The sequence below is a fragment of the Macaca mulatta genome, chromosome 4 (assembly GCF_049350105.2).
Source record: "Macaca mulatta isolate MMU2019108-1 chromosome 4, T2T-MMU8v2.0, whole genome shotgun sequence".
NCBI classification, from domain to species: domain Eukaryota; kingdom Metazoa; phylum Chordata; class Mammalia; order Primates; family Cercopithecidae; genus Macaca; species Macaca mulatta.
In genome coordinates, this window is record NC_133409.1 from 76240348 (window position 1) to 76254755 (window position 14408).

The following is a 14408-nucleotide window of genomic DNA, read 5'->3' on the forward strand; positions in this document are numbered from 1 at the left end:
GTTCTGAGTTCGATGCCATCTCTACTACTTGGGAGCTCTGTGATGTTTGGCCAGTAGTTAAGCTTTCCCTAAGCTGGATACAATAATGCCTCGCCGGGTTCCGGTAAAGATTAGACAAAGAACATGTGTAACGTGCAAACTGCCCAGTACAGAGAAGGCACCGTTCCCCACAACCCCCTTTGTTGGTTCCCATCTCCCACCACCCAGCCCCAGAACGCCTGGCACCACGCCTCTCTTGCCCTTGTCGCAGGGGATGCAGGGACTCGTAGTTTCCAAGGCCTCGCGTCGTGCTTTTCCTCGGCGCCGGCCGGCGGGCGGAAGAACTACACATCCCAGTGGGCTGTGAAAGGAAAGTGGGGCTCGGAAAATCGAGCGTCCCCGCCCAGCTGCCTTCGTTTTCCGCGGCCCCGGGCTATGCCCACCTCTGCGGGGGCTCGGACCCGCAGCAAAGCCCGGGAGGGCGTGAGCGAGCAGGCGTCACAGGCTTCGGCAGTCCCAGGGCCGCGCCCGCAACTCCTCCTGGGCTGTCGGGTGGGAAGGAGGGAGGCGCGGGCGGGAGAGGAGAAGCACGCGATCCCTCCGCTGCCGAGGGGGCTCCACGGGGGAATGGAGGGAGAAATAAAGCGAGCAGATGTGAACGTCCGTGGGAAGTGGAGACCGAAAAGGGTGGGCGGCAGCAACCCAGAACCTGGCCTCCAAGGGGCTTCTACTCCGGGAGGGAGGCCGGGGCCGGAGGGGACCCTGACCGCTTCGTCTGCCCTTCTCGGCCCGGAAGCCGGCCGAGCCGGGCCTCGAGACCCTCACCCGCAGCCGGGTCCCGGAGTCAGGCCGGCCTCGGGCCGCCTCTCCCCATCCTGGCACCCGGCACCCCACCCCATTCCTCGGGCATCAGCAGAGTCCCCCGGCGACGCGACCACGCGCCCAGCTGGGGAGGAGGAAGAAGGGGGGCGCAGGCCGGGGAGGGTCACCCCCGCGCCGCGGCTCCTCAGCTCCCGGGTAGTCGCCAGGACTGGCTTGCCGGTGGCCGTGGGAATGAGCGTGTCCCGAGGCGGCAGCTGCTGCGGGGGATAAACCCGGGAGAAGCCGCGAGACTGACTGAAGTCGGCCAGGAGCACACAGCGCGGCGGGGCCGGGCGTCCAACCCCATCCCTACTCGGGCGATGGCACTGGGAACCCCCCGCGCCTTCCACAGCCCAGGGCGCCCGCCCGAGGGGACTGGGGCTGGAATCACGCTGCGCTGGTGCCCTGGCTTCGCGGGCGAGGAGGAGGAGGAGCAGGAGGAGGAGCCGCGGGTGAGGCGCGGGGCCACCGCCCACCCGGCCCGGAGGAGGCGGACCCACTCGGAGCGCCGCGCGCGCGCCGGGGCTGAGCCTTGCAAACAAGTGTCTGTGCGGTGTCCCCGCGGCCCTCCTCGCGCCGGGGCCGCTTCCTCCGGGTAGGAGGGAGCAAGGCAGCCCTCGCCGCGCGGCCCGCGAGCCGCCGCCGCCCTCGACCCGGGCATCCCCGCGCGGGGGCCGCGGACTCGACTAGGCTGCCAGGCGCAGCGACACCGGGTCGCGGTGCGAGAGGCTCCTGACAGAAAAACGTGCGTGGTTGTCCCCACCCCTGGGAGGGGTTGCCGGTGCCGCGCGCGGCCGCCCAGTCGCCAGCTCTCTCTCCTGGGAGGATCCGCCGCCGGAGGAAGGAGTGGACCCAACCTGGCCGCGGCGCAGAAGTGGCTCCCAAGGAAGCCGGCGCCGGGGCCGCCGCCTCGTGTCCCCTCGGGGCGCAGTGCTCGGGGGTCGGCGGGCCGGAGCCGAGGCGCAGCCGGGGAGCCGGGGGCTGCGGGGCCGAGCGGGCAGCCGCGCGAGGGGGCGGGCGCTCGGCGACCCGGGGGCCGGCTGGGCTGAGCCCCGCGCCCCAGGACGCGGGCTGAAAGCGACGGAGGAGCGCTGCCGCGGGCTGCGGACCAGCGCCGTCCCCCCACGGAGCGGGGCTTCTGCTATGACAGTTGGGCTCCCCGGAGGGTTAACCTGGGTGTCCTCGGCAAAGTTGTCGCCGAGCCGGGAGCCCGTGTAGGGGCCGCGGCGCCGCGGCTCGGGGGGCGGCCGGGCGGCCGGCGGCGGTCGTGGCTCGGCGGGGCCCGCGCGGCCGGGGGGCTCCTGGGGGTGTGCGCCCCCAGCCGGCTGCCCTCGTGGATGCCTCCCGGCGGCGGCGGGCCCATGAAAGACTGCGAGTACAGCCAGATCAGCACCCACAGCTCCTCCCCCATGGAGTCGCCCCACAAGAAGAAGAAAATCGCGGCCCGGAGGAAATGGGAGGTGTTCCCGGGAAGAAACAAGTTCTTCTGCAACGGGAGGATCATGATGGCCCGGCAGACGGGCGTCTTCTACCTGACGCTCGTCCTCATCCTGGTCACTAGCGGACTCTTCTTCGCCTTCGAGTAAGTGGCGGCGGCCGCTCCCCCGACGCCGCGCTCCCCTCGCGTTCCCTGTCCCCCGCCCCTCCTCGGGCTGCTTTCGTTTTCTAGAAGCCTTATCTACTGTAAATTGTTATATAATGCCAGCCCGGGCTCCCTCTTTTTTCTTTTAAATGTCCGTTTGCTTTTGGGTCCCCAGAGAGAATGCCGTTCTGGGCCGGGCTTCTGGGAGCAGGGAGGGAAGGGGTCCACTTGGAAGGGGGGCCAGGCCTTCCTGCTCCAGGTGGCGGATGGGACCCAGCAGGTGGGGCCGCCGGTCCTTTATCCCTGGGGCGCTCTCTATCGAGTTTGAGAACCCAGAAAATCAACCCAGATGTAGCCTGCCCTGGGAAGGTGGGGTGCGATAGATTCCTAAGCCAGGGATACGTAGAACTGACTTTTCCCCCCTTGCTGACAACATATAGGGCATCTTCTTACGCTCAGTTGACTACATCTCCCATGTAACTTCGACGAATAATTGAGGAATCTTGGTTATTTCAGGTTTCAAAGTATCGGCTACCTAGTGTGCCCTGGATAGATCCTTTCATTCTCCAGCCTCTTACATGCTCACTCTGGATTCACAATTTCTTATTTGCCATAAGGTTTCTAAACTCTTCACTTTCAAAAAGGTTGCAATAAAATGTCCGAAACAAAGAATTTGGGAACACGTGAAAGGAGATTTTAGGTCTGTTAAGGAAGAGGATGACACTACATGACAACTTCTGATTCCAGAAAGAGTCTGGACTTTAGGGATTATATCTGGGGAAAAAGAAAAGTGCATGCAAGTCTTCACCGTTTTCAGGAAAATCAAATTGACCAGTAGCAACTGTCCTCCTGCCAACTAATGAAAGGTCTTCTTATTTATTAACAGTGATTAGATAAAGCATTCCAATCAATTTCAATTGCTCTCTTTGCATGCAACATTTGGAATGCAACTCCTTATGTAATTTCTGGTATCCTATGTTCAATGAAAGGTGGAGTTACTTTTTTCCCCCCAGAATTTAAAAAAAGCAATATATTTATAGGGAGTTCTTTGGGCTTCCCAAATCCTGGGTTTTATTGGGCATGATACTCCTTCAGTCTCCGCCTCCTCCTGTTGGGTAGGCTTAATGAAAACCTTTTGAATTTATTTACTTTTGTTTCTGAGTAGGATTAATAGGCTCTAATTTCGTGCCGGGCTTTTGCTCTTCCAAATGCTGTCTCAATTGGAAATGAATGATCTCTTGACAATGTAATACTTGTCACTCAAAACCCTCTGACTCTCAGGAGAAATGTTTTGTATCTGGACACTGCTCTGATGAGCAGTTTTAACAGGACTGAGTTAGACCAGGCAATGAGAAGGATGTCAGATTTAAGCAAATTCCCCTTCCCCAGTTCTTCTCACACACAACTCCTCTCCCCCATTTCCGATGGTGTGTGCACTTCTCCGGGTCCCCCTTTGATGTTTAGGTTCTGTATCTGTTTGACACTAGTAAGTAGAGTCAGTGGGGGACCTGTGGACGGGAGGGGAAGGGTGTGAACAGTCGTTCAGAGTGGCAGGGAGACTCACTCTACTTATGCTGCTGTTGCTCCCATGGGCCCCCACTGAGAGCAGCCTCTTGTCCTTACAGACCCTGGAAACTGGAAGAAGGGGCACAGAGGTTCCCCATGAGTTTATGTTATGTGTTAGGATAAACACCGGCACTGGAGCCATGATGCCGTGTGGTTTAACAGAAATGCCATCTCTTTAATGGCAGATTTAGTTACAGGTGCTCCTCTAGTTGCAGAGTATTCACTGTGTTCCTAATGTTTTTTTTTTTTTTTTTTTTTAAATCTTGAACAGATCCAAATCGGCACTTTTGCTCTTTTAGCGATTTTAACTGTGGAGAAAATGGGTTAATTTTGTGGTTCTGTTGCAGAGCTCCAGCCACAAGTGTGCTCCATGGAGAATGATGAATATTTCATATTCTGTATATACCCAAATCCCCACTGTATGGTTAGGGATTCCCCCAGTTATTACTTAACATCTTTTATTTTGTTCGTTCAAACATAGCTTCTAACCAAACCATCATAAATTCATTTTCGTTTCTTGATCTCTGCGTGTATTTTTTCAAGAGTTCCCAAAAGTCCTCACTAGCAGGTTGTTAGGGATCTTTCTCTGCGTCAGTGTTGTGTTAACCGATGACTGTAGGAATAAATGTGTGCGCTGGGATTTTATTAGCTACTGTTTGCAGCATCTTTTTTTATATCAGCTCTGTGGGAGTGTATGTGTGTATATGTGTGTGTGTTTGGTCTCCATGGGTGTTTCTTCAACTAGGCAATTTGACATTTCAAGAAAGCAAGAGGCCCATCCTAGTATGATGCCTCTGTTCAGAAAAATCAGAGGCTGTTCAAGCTATAGAATATTATGGTTTAGCTGAGAATATTTGTCACTGCATTGCTTTCAAGTTCTTTATTCATAAGTTAAATAACCAATTTGACCAAATTAATTTGCTAGAGACCAAAGAACAAGTTAACCCCATGCAGAGAAAGAAAATACCAACAGGCCAATCCCTAAGCGAGATCCAGAAGAAATGCCAGTACTGCCTGCCCCTGGCCTGCCCTTCTCCTGCCTTCCTCTAGTTATTTATTGAACACATACTATGTGGTCCCCTATTTTGATTGTTTAATTTCATGTCTAGATAGCTTTTTTAAAATTTATTTTTAATTTTTTATAGAGATGGAGTCTGCCTATATTCCCCAGGCTGGTCTTGAACTTCTGGCTTCAAGTGATCCTCCTGCCTTGGCCTCCCAAAGTTCTGGGATTATAGGTGTGAACCACTGCACCTGACTATCAGGTCCAGATAGCTTTTTATTGGAGACAGAGTCTCACTGTGTTGTCCAGGCTGGAGTGCAGTGGCACAATCATGGCTCACTGTAGCCTCGGCCTCCCAGGCTCAAACGATTTTCTCTTCTCAGTCTTCTTAGTAACTGGAACTGTAGGTGTGCACCACCATGCCCAGCCAAGTTTTGTATTTTTTTGCAGAGACATAGGGGTCTCACTGTGTTGCTCAGGCTGGTCTCAAACTCCTGGGCTCAAGTGATCCTCCTACCTTGGCCTCCCAAAGTGCTGAGTATAGGCGTGAACCACCACACCTGGCTATCATGTCTAGATAGCTTTTAATGTTAGTAAAATTCATTGTCAAACATTAGAATTGTGTTTCGCCAGTTACACAAAAGCAAATGAAAAGTGTGACAAGAAGAACGAATAACTTAGTCATTTAGTTTTAGCCCTCCCTTGTCTGCAATTCTTCTCTTATCCCAGTTCTCATTCCTGATCTTGAACAGATGGACAAGAAAGTTTGTCCAAGAGAAATGAACTTACTAGAACTCAGCAACAGGTGTTGATACAGTCTTCAACCCCTGGAGAAGGGCAGGGTAGGAATGATTATTCCCACATCTAAGACGAAGTGACAGAGGCTTGGTGAGGTTAGTCACCTAGGGTCGCACAGCTAATTAGTGGGAAGGCTTCTGGCTGCAAAGCCAGTGCTGTTTCTGACTAATTGTGCTGCTCCTCGTTCAAGTCTAGAGTACTGGTTAAAGGCATGGATTTTGGAAGGACAGACCCTAAGCTTATTACTAGCAGTATAACCCTGGGCAAATGATTGGTCTTTTTTAAGCCTTAGTTTCCCAGTCTGTAAACTGAGATTAATAATAATCTACCTTTAAATGATGGGAAGATTAAATGGAGAACGTATACTCTGCATAGTATACGGTATAGTATATACAGTACCGTATATGCTATACTGTGTACCAGTGTTTGGTACATAGCAAGGGCTCAATAAATGGTTCATATTGTTAGAGTAAACCTTCGAAGTAGCCCCCGCAAGGACTCTGGTCACCTTTTTTTGAGAGCATTTTGAGGAAGGGAACATGTAGGTTAATAAGCAACTGTGACTGTGAAAAACTCAGAACTGTGCAGTCTGCTATTAAAGTAAAGACCTGGCCGGGCACAGTGGTTCATGCCTTTAATCCTAGCACATTGGGAGGCTGAAGCAGGAGGATTACTTGAGCCCAAGAGTTCGAGACCAGCCTGGGCAACATAGTGAGACCCCATCTCTAAGTTTTTAAATAAAAATTTAAAAATATAAAAATAAAATAAGCTCCTTTGTGTGAGTCCAAGGAGCCTCTGTGAAACTGTGGCTTTGCTGTTACCCATTCAGAATGGGAGTCCTTCAGGGATGTCTGGGGACCTGTCCTTATCCAGACTGGATTTCATTTTTGTATTTGAAGCCACCATCCCAGAACAGTGAAGACAGTACAGAAAGCTACTAGAAGCAACCAGATGCAATACTGTACTCTTTCTCAAGCAAGGAGGGACTGCTTGTCTGTTGGCGTCTTTATGCACCGTGTGGAGTACTGATGAAAAGTGACAGCATTTCATAGCTGTGTTTAGGGGAGGTGGGGAGTCGACTGCAGTGCTATCCAGACAGCTCACCCTCTTTGCAGCTATTAAGAGTCTCATCAAGGCTGTCTATGCAATGTCGTCATTCTCACATTCCCAGAAGTAGAATTTGAAAAGATCAGTGAACATTAACAATTTCTTCTTCTCCCTGACATATGCACACATACAGCCTGCTTTTGTTTATAGTTATAATTTTTAAAATACAAAGTCTTTGGTCCTGAAATATTAAACTGTCATAGTCTTGCTTACTGGGGTAGAAGGAAGGAAGGAAACTAGGAGGTTGAGTGAGGTTTGTGTTTTCAGCAGCATTTATGAGGTGAGGAAGGTCTGCTTAGATCTGGGGCTTGACTGGGTCTCCCCATTCTACACTGTCACCACAGACAAGTTTGGACGTGTTCCTGGGGCTCAGACACTTGAGAATGTGGGGACATTCTCAAATTTCTCATCACTAGAAGTCTATTGATGTTTTGTTTAAAAAACCTTTCTTTCTCTCTTTTCCTCCCTCCTTCCTTCCCTTCTTCTTTTTACATTTAGCTAATTCCTCTGAAACAAATGATGAATAATTGGGGAGTCAGTAGAACTGGGATCATGTTTGCTTTGAAGATGGAACTTGGGGCTCTCCCCTGAAAATAAAAGTGTCATTTCCAAGAACGTCTCTGTTATAGACGGGTAACTTTTATTTTCTAGTAGAGGGTGCTGCCTTTATAACATATAATGACCCCATATTTTCTTACCACACCCTGACCATGCAGAACTGCATCAACCTCTCCACCATCTCAGAAAACATCTGCATAGGGTCTCATCTGTTTTTTCCAAGTGCTGGCCATGCTGTGCATCATAGAACACCATGGGGTTGATACAGACAATACATGACCCTCAGGACCTTACCACAGGACAGTTCCTAGGAACATAGTACATGGAGCCAAGGACATTTATAATCCACTGTGGTTCCACAAGAACTTTAGGTGACTTCAAAACCTTATGATCCATTGACATGAAAGCACTAACCCATTCATTTGTGTACGTGATCAACACATGTCAGTTCCTTGAGGATAGGGACTGGCCTTGTTCACTGCTGTATCCCCAGGGCTTAGAATAGTACCTGGTCTATAATAGCAAGCTCCCAGTAAATATCTACTGTTTAATGAAGTAATGGTAATATTGAAACACTTCAGAAAATACCTTGCTTGTGCTTTAGTTTTTGCGTTTTGTAAAGCTCTGTACATTAATAAAGTTTATAATTAATAATGTCTTGTAGAACACATTTGCCTCAGAAACTTTGATTATTTGATGTAATTCTTCTGAATTTAAGTGTGTTAATTAAAGCAGAAGGAAAAGCTTTTCTTAGTTATTTAGAAAACTAGTGATAACACTGGGATGTTCTCTTGGCTAACCAAGACTTCTTTCTAGTATTTATTTTTGAACTAAATGCTTTAAGCAAATAAAGCACTCTGGGATATATTTGAATGTTACCTAACAACCACCAGCACCTAGAATAATTTCTCATTTTATAGGCTCTTCACTTTGGACACTTGAATTTATCTAATAAAACTCTTAAGGATACTATTGACTACACATGTTTTATTGTGTTCCCTTTTAGCTAGTGGGAAGTGATACTAAATTGTGCAGAAAGGACTCCTCTAGGTTCCTATAATAAGATAATGATGGTTAATTATTTAATGGGCCATATCTGCATATCCTGGATTTTTTTTTCTTTTTCAGTACAGTGTTGCACATAATTTATTCATGGCAGAGTTATTATGTCTTAGCAAGAAAATTTAAATTAAAAGTTGCAAGGAAGTGCATTTGTTATTTTATAGCTGAGGTTGTTAGGAAAGTGAAAAACAGTGGTGATCAATAGATACTTAATTAGTTACATCCAGGAATTTGGATCTAATAAAATGTCAGTTGATTCAGATAAGCGTTGGGGACTAACCTAATGCTTTTGTTCAGTTCATCACTAAATATGAAGGTTGGTCCCATTTCAAACTTATTTTTATAAACTGGATGATCTTCTACCTCCCTAATTTCCATCTTTTAAAAAATGTAATGTGAGATTGATACAGAAGATGATATATAACACTTACAAGTTTTGAAGTAAAATACTGTAAAGAGCAGCCATGAAACTACCACCCAACCCAAGAAGCTCATCAACACCAATGCTTTGAGTCTACTCGGTCCTCTGTCTTGGCCCAGTCACATCTACCTGCCCCTCCTTGAGGTCGTCACAGTCTGAGCTTGGTAATTATCAGCACCTTGCTTTGTCTTCTCTCAGAGACTTTGAGTGTGTGTATTCCCAAACAATAGGTTGTTTGGTTTGGTTTATTTTTCTTTACAAATATGGTATCATGCCATATGTAGTCTTTTAAAAATGCTAACATTGATTTAATATGGATTTAACATAAGATAGCATCACAGCATAGGATTTAAGGCAGTCTGTTCATGAATCCATGTAATTCTGCAGATGGCATAACTTTTATTTTGGAATGATTTCAAACTTCCAGAAAGGTTGCAAGACTAAAGAACTCTGTATACTCTCCATTCAGATTCATCAATTGTTAACATATTTCTGCAACTATTTATGTCTTTTTCCCTCTCTCCCTCAATCTTGCTATTAACAGTTTCCCCCTCAGACCGCTGAAGAGTAAGTTGCAGATATTATGTTCCTTTACATCCAAATACTTCTGCATGTAATTTTTAAGAAAAAGGATGTTCCCACATAAATACAGTAATGGTATCAGTTTTAGGAAATCTAACATGGATACAACAGTCCACACTGAGATTTTGCCATTTGTCCCAATATTGTTGGGTTTATCATCATGATATTTGTTTTCTATTTAACTAATGTGTATTTTGTTTCTCTTTTCCACCTTTTGACTTCTTTTAGATGAATTGCACATTTTTAGTATTTCATTTTATCTTTAACAAAATTTTAGGCTACATTTCTTTGTGCTATTTTTATTAGTTTTAAGAGATTACAATGTGCATTTTTAACCTATTACAGTCTATCTCCAAATAATAGTATTATTATTCACAAATAATGCAAGAAATAGAAAACATTATAATTCCTCTTACTCATTCCACCCTTTGTACCCATTGTCATATATTTTACATCCATATATGCTGTAAAGCCAGTAAATGTTATTATTTTTAAACAATCAGTAGTATTTAAAATAAAAATAAATTTATGTAAAATAAATATATTTTAAAACACATATACACATGTATAAGATATAACACATATATACATATGTACATATATTAAATAGAGATAATTTTAAATGGACTTTTATATTTATCCTCATGTATTTACCATTTCTGGTACTCTTCATTTCTTCTAATTATATCACTTTCCTTTGGCTTAAAGTACTTTCAGCATTTCTTATATGCAAGTCTGCTGGTGACAAATTATCTTGGTTTTTGCTTTTTCTGAAAAAGTTTATTTTTGCCTTAATTTTAAGAGCATATTTTTACTAGATATAGAATTCTAGGTTGATAGTCTTTTTCCTATCAGACCTTTGATGATATTAGCCCATTGTCTTCTGATCTCTTGTTTCTGATGAGAACTTAGTTGTTATTTTTTTTAGCATTTCTCCCCATGTGTCATGTGTGATATTTCTACAGCTGATTTTCTCTTTATCTTTTTTTTCAGTGGTTGAAATATGATAACATGCCTATGTATGGTTTTCTGTACATTTATCCCACTTGGGGTTTGCTGAACTTCTTGGATCTGTGGATTGATATCTTTCATCAGTTTGGGAAATTTTTTCATTCTTTTTTCAAATATTTCTTTAGTACCTCTTTAATTATATATGATATCATTTTATATAGTCCCATACTTTTTAGATACTTTATTCCATGTTTTTGTCAATTATTTTCTTTTCCTCTTTGTGTTTTAGTTTGGATAATTCCTGTCAGGTTGTCTTCAAGTTTAATATTTCTATGTTAAGTCAATTTTGATATCTTATTTTTTTATTTTGAGCACTTCTACACTTAAAAAATAGTTTTTAAGGAGTCTCCATTATTCTGCTGAAATCCTCCATCTGTTCATGGTTGGGTTAATATTTTCTGCTAGATCCTTTAACATGTTTATTAATCATCCTTTAATAATTCCAACATCTACATCATTTCTGAATCTGTTTCTTTGGACTGTTTCTTCTCTTGATTATGGGTTATATTTTCTTTCTTCCTTCAAGCTTGTAATTTTTTTATTGCATGCCAGACATTGTATATAAGAGAATTATAAAGTCTATAGTAAGTTAAATTATTTTTTTCAGGCCACTAGTGTGCATGAGTCAATCTAGTTTGTAATGGAAACAGGTTTGGGCCTTGGGGAAGTTTCAGTTAGATTCATTTTATCACTGTCTTCCAATGTTTTGAGGGCAGAATCAGGACTTCCCCCTTAGCAGGGCTTGAGATCTGAGCCCTGGAAAAACTCTGGAGGTTTTTAAATGCTTTACAGCCTAAGAGCAGCTTACGAAACTGTGGGAGATTTCTGTTTTTCAGCCTGACTGCTGGCTTTTTGGGTTACTGGGAAGTTGTCTTTGTGTTCAGTCTTGCACCAAGTTTCTGTACCTCAAGAAATCTGCACAGCTGCGGTGCCACAGCTTTTGGAGGGCTGTTGCAGTGGTCTGAGTGAAGGCCTGGAGTACCTCAGAGTGACTTTCTCAGTTTTTACATTCTGACCCTTTATACCATACCCTGAAGCAAGGTCCTGTAGGCTTCAGAGAAGATGTCTCTCTAGTCTCCTGCCCTACCCCCAGCGTTTGGTGTAGTTTTGTTGTGTTTTTGGTAAAGATCATTTGGTAAAGAAAGAGTGGCTGGTGGCTAGGCCTCCTTGGAATTATAATTCATATGGCAGTCCACATATGGCCATTAATGTGGGTTAAAAATTTAGCTGATTTCTCCTCACTCCTGTTTATGGTGGATTCCTATTCTTCCTGCTGCTTTGCTGGGGAAGGAAGCAGCTGTTGGCCTTTTTTCTCTTGGGAAGGACTTGACACATTTAGGCTTCTTTGCATTCTAAGCTCCCTGACAGATTTTTTTCAGACTATACTTTTGTAGCTAATCTGGCTTGTTCTCATTGTTAGAGTGGGAGTGATTGCTCTCACAACTTTCAACTTGTGATTGTTAAAAACTTAATACTGTATTTCTCAGATTCATTTATGTTGTTGCATATATATGTAATTCATTTTTACTGCTGTAGGATTTGATTTGTGTAAATATGCCCGGTTTATTCCTCATATGCTTTTTAATCTTTCTTTCTTTGACTTCTTACTGATTCTTGGCCTTTGCCGTCATTTTGTATGTAATGCAGAATCTGCAAGACTCTGTTTTACAGATTTTGATCCTCTTAAATGTGTCCTGCCAGTGACTATGACATCTAGACCCAAATGCTTAGGCCTGGATAAGTGAGAGAGAACTTAGCATGGGATTCATTGGCTTTTACGTGATATTAAAATATTTATTACAATGATAAGTCCTAGCTATCAACTGATCATTGAAGTTGTATACAATTAATAGCATGGTTTATAGAAATGTATATCCTTATGATGAGTGAGGTACTTTATCACAGATCTTCATCTCCTAGCTTAATTTGATGCCAATTTTTCTTGATTTTAAAAGAAAGCTAATTTTTTTTTCTTTTCTTTATCCCTTATAATATGTTGTGCCTTGAAGCTCTTCTCTGATCTCATACCTAATGTGTGTACAGTCACCTGTGTGTGTGTGGGGACTTCTCATGTAGCCAGCTTTCTTTGGAAGACTTGACAGCAAGGGTTTCTGATTGAACCAGCCAGGCCTCTGCTCTTGTAGACTTTCTAGTCTTTGGTGCTTACCTGAGAGAAAAAAATTGTTTCCTCTGCCACGACTGGACCCAGAATGAAGAGAAAGGGGTGTGTGTGTGTGTGTGTGTGTGTGTGTGTGTGTGTGTGTTGATCCCCCTTGACTCCAATCCTCCTATCTGTAGAAGTTAGATGATCTTTAATTTAGGTCTGTTTTTGCCTTTACCTCCTTTTCCCTTCATAGCTGGAGCTAACATACCATTAGGGTAGACCTCCCTGTCCTCTTCTAGAGACTTTGGACATATACTTGATTTCAACTGCAATGGCACTTTTTTGTTTTATAACAATTAAAAAAATTTTTTTTGAGATGGAGTTACCCACGCTGTTGTTGCCCAGGCTGGAGTGAGTGGCGCCATCTCAGCTCACTGCAACCTCTGCCTCCCGAGTTCAAGCAATTCTCCTGCCTCAGCCTCTCGAGTAGCTGGGGTGATAGGCATGCACCATCACACCCAGCTAATTTTGTATTTTTAGCAGAGACGGGATTTCTCCATGTTGGTCAGGCTGGTTTTGAACTCCCGACCTCAGGTGATTCGCCTGCCTCCGCCTCTCAAAGTGCTGGAATTACAGACATGAGCCACCGCGCCCAGCCTATTTTAGAACAAGTTAAGCACACTTTAGTGCACCATTTAAAAACAGCAGTATAATCATTTCTGTACATCTTCAAACTAGATTTTAAAAACTGCTGACTTCCATGCTGTTGAGAGCCATGGGAATGAGGCGGGGCACAGCAAGGCAGCTGATAGAGGAGGGTGTAGCCAACGGCCCTGCCTGTGACTTGCCCTGAGATAATCTTATCAGTGGAGGAATGGCGATCTAACCCACTTGGGAAGGAATTTGAGCTCTATAAGTCTGCTATCTTTTGGTGGTTTTCAGGCATGGCTCATGAATACAAGGCAACAGCTTATTTTAACTCTAAATACCAGAGTCTATTTGAGATGTTACTTCTACTTGCTGATAAATGATTGCCCTTCTTGTACTGATCATAGAAATAAAATAAGCCTCTAAAATGTGTGTTCATGGCTACTTCCTTGACATAATCTGGTATTTTTCTCAGTTTTCACTTTTCCCTTTCTCTCATAAGATCTCTCGTAAGTGTGCCATCTCTCGTGGTATGAGATACTGTGACTACTTTTTCTTTCTTTGAAACTTTTTCTGTAACTTCTAGGATGTTCCTCTCCCACTTACCTTTAGTTAATTTCCTTTTCCCCTGCATCACGTATCTCTTCTTTCTTGCTTGCTTTTAATTAACTTTGTTCCTCTTTCTCCGGCCTGACTTACTTTCCTAAGCAAGTTTGCATGGTCATGGTGGTTGCTCTGGCCTTTTCAAATGTGACCTTCATCTCTGTGTCTCTGTCCCCTGCTTAAAGCACCTGCCCCCGACCTGGCATTTCCTCTTGCCTGTAGAGATCTTTGCTGAGGTGTCCTCTGATTTCCAGAAAGCAAGTCATTGAAAGCTGAATGGCCTGCAGTTTCTTCTCAATAGAGAGTCTCAGGGCCCCACCGCTCTCAGGAAAGAACATTTCCTGGGTTGCAGAACTGTGGCCTGGGAACATTCTCACTTCCACCCTTCCCGCCTACCGGTAGCCATCAGGCTCTGCGCCTCCTTTCCTTCCGTGTCTCTTAAACTGCATTCTTCCTCTCTGTGTCTATACTTAAGGTTCTGGTTCACAATCATTTCACAGATTCTTTGACACTTTTCCCATAA

General features: G+C 44.9%; 1 protein-coding gene across 5 annotated transcripts in view; it reads left to right on the plus strand.

The window, feature by feature from the left end:
- The first annotated feature begins 1892 nt into the window (after nucleotides 1-1892).
- ZDHHC14 (zinc finger DHHC-type palmitoyltransferase 14) overlaps nucleotides 1893-14408 on the plus strand; it is a 297998-nt gene continuing 285482 nt past the window's right edge. For 2 of the 5 annotated variants that reach the window (XM_028846700.2, XM_015137053.3), the window contains exon 1: nucleotides 2053-2422. In XM_028846700.2, coding sequence (XP_028702533.1) covers nucleotides 2178-2422 — 245 coding nt within the window. In that variant the 5' untranslated portion in view covers nucleotides 2053-2177. 5 annotated transcript variants of the gene reach the window in all.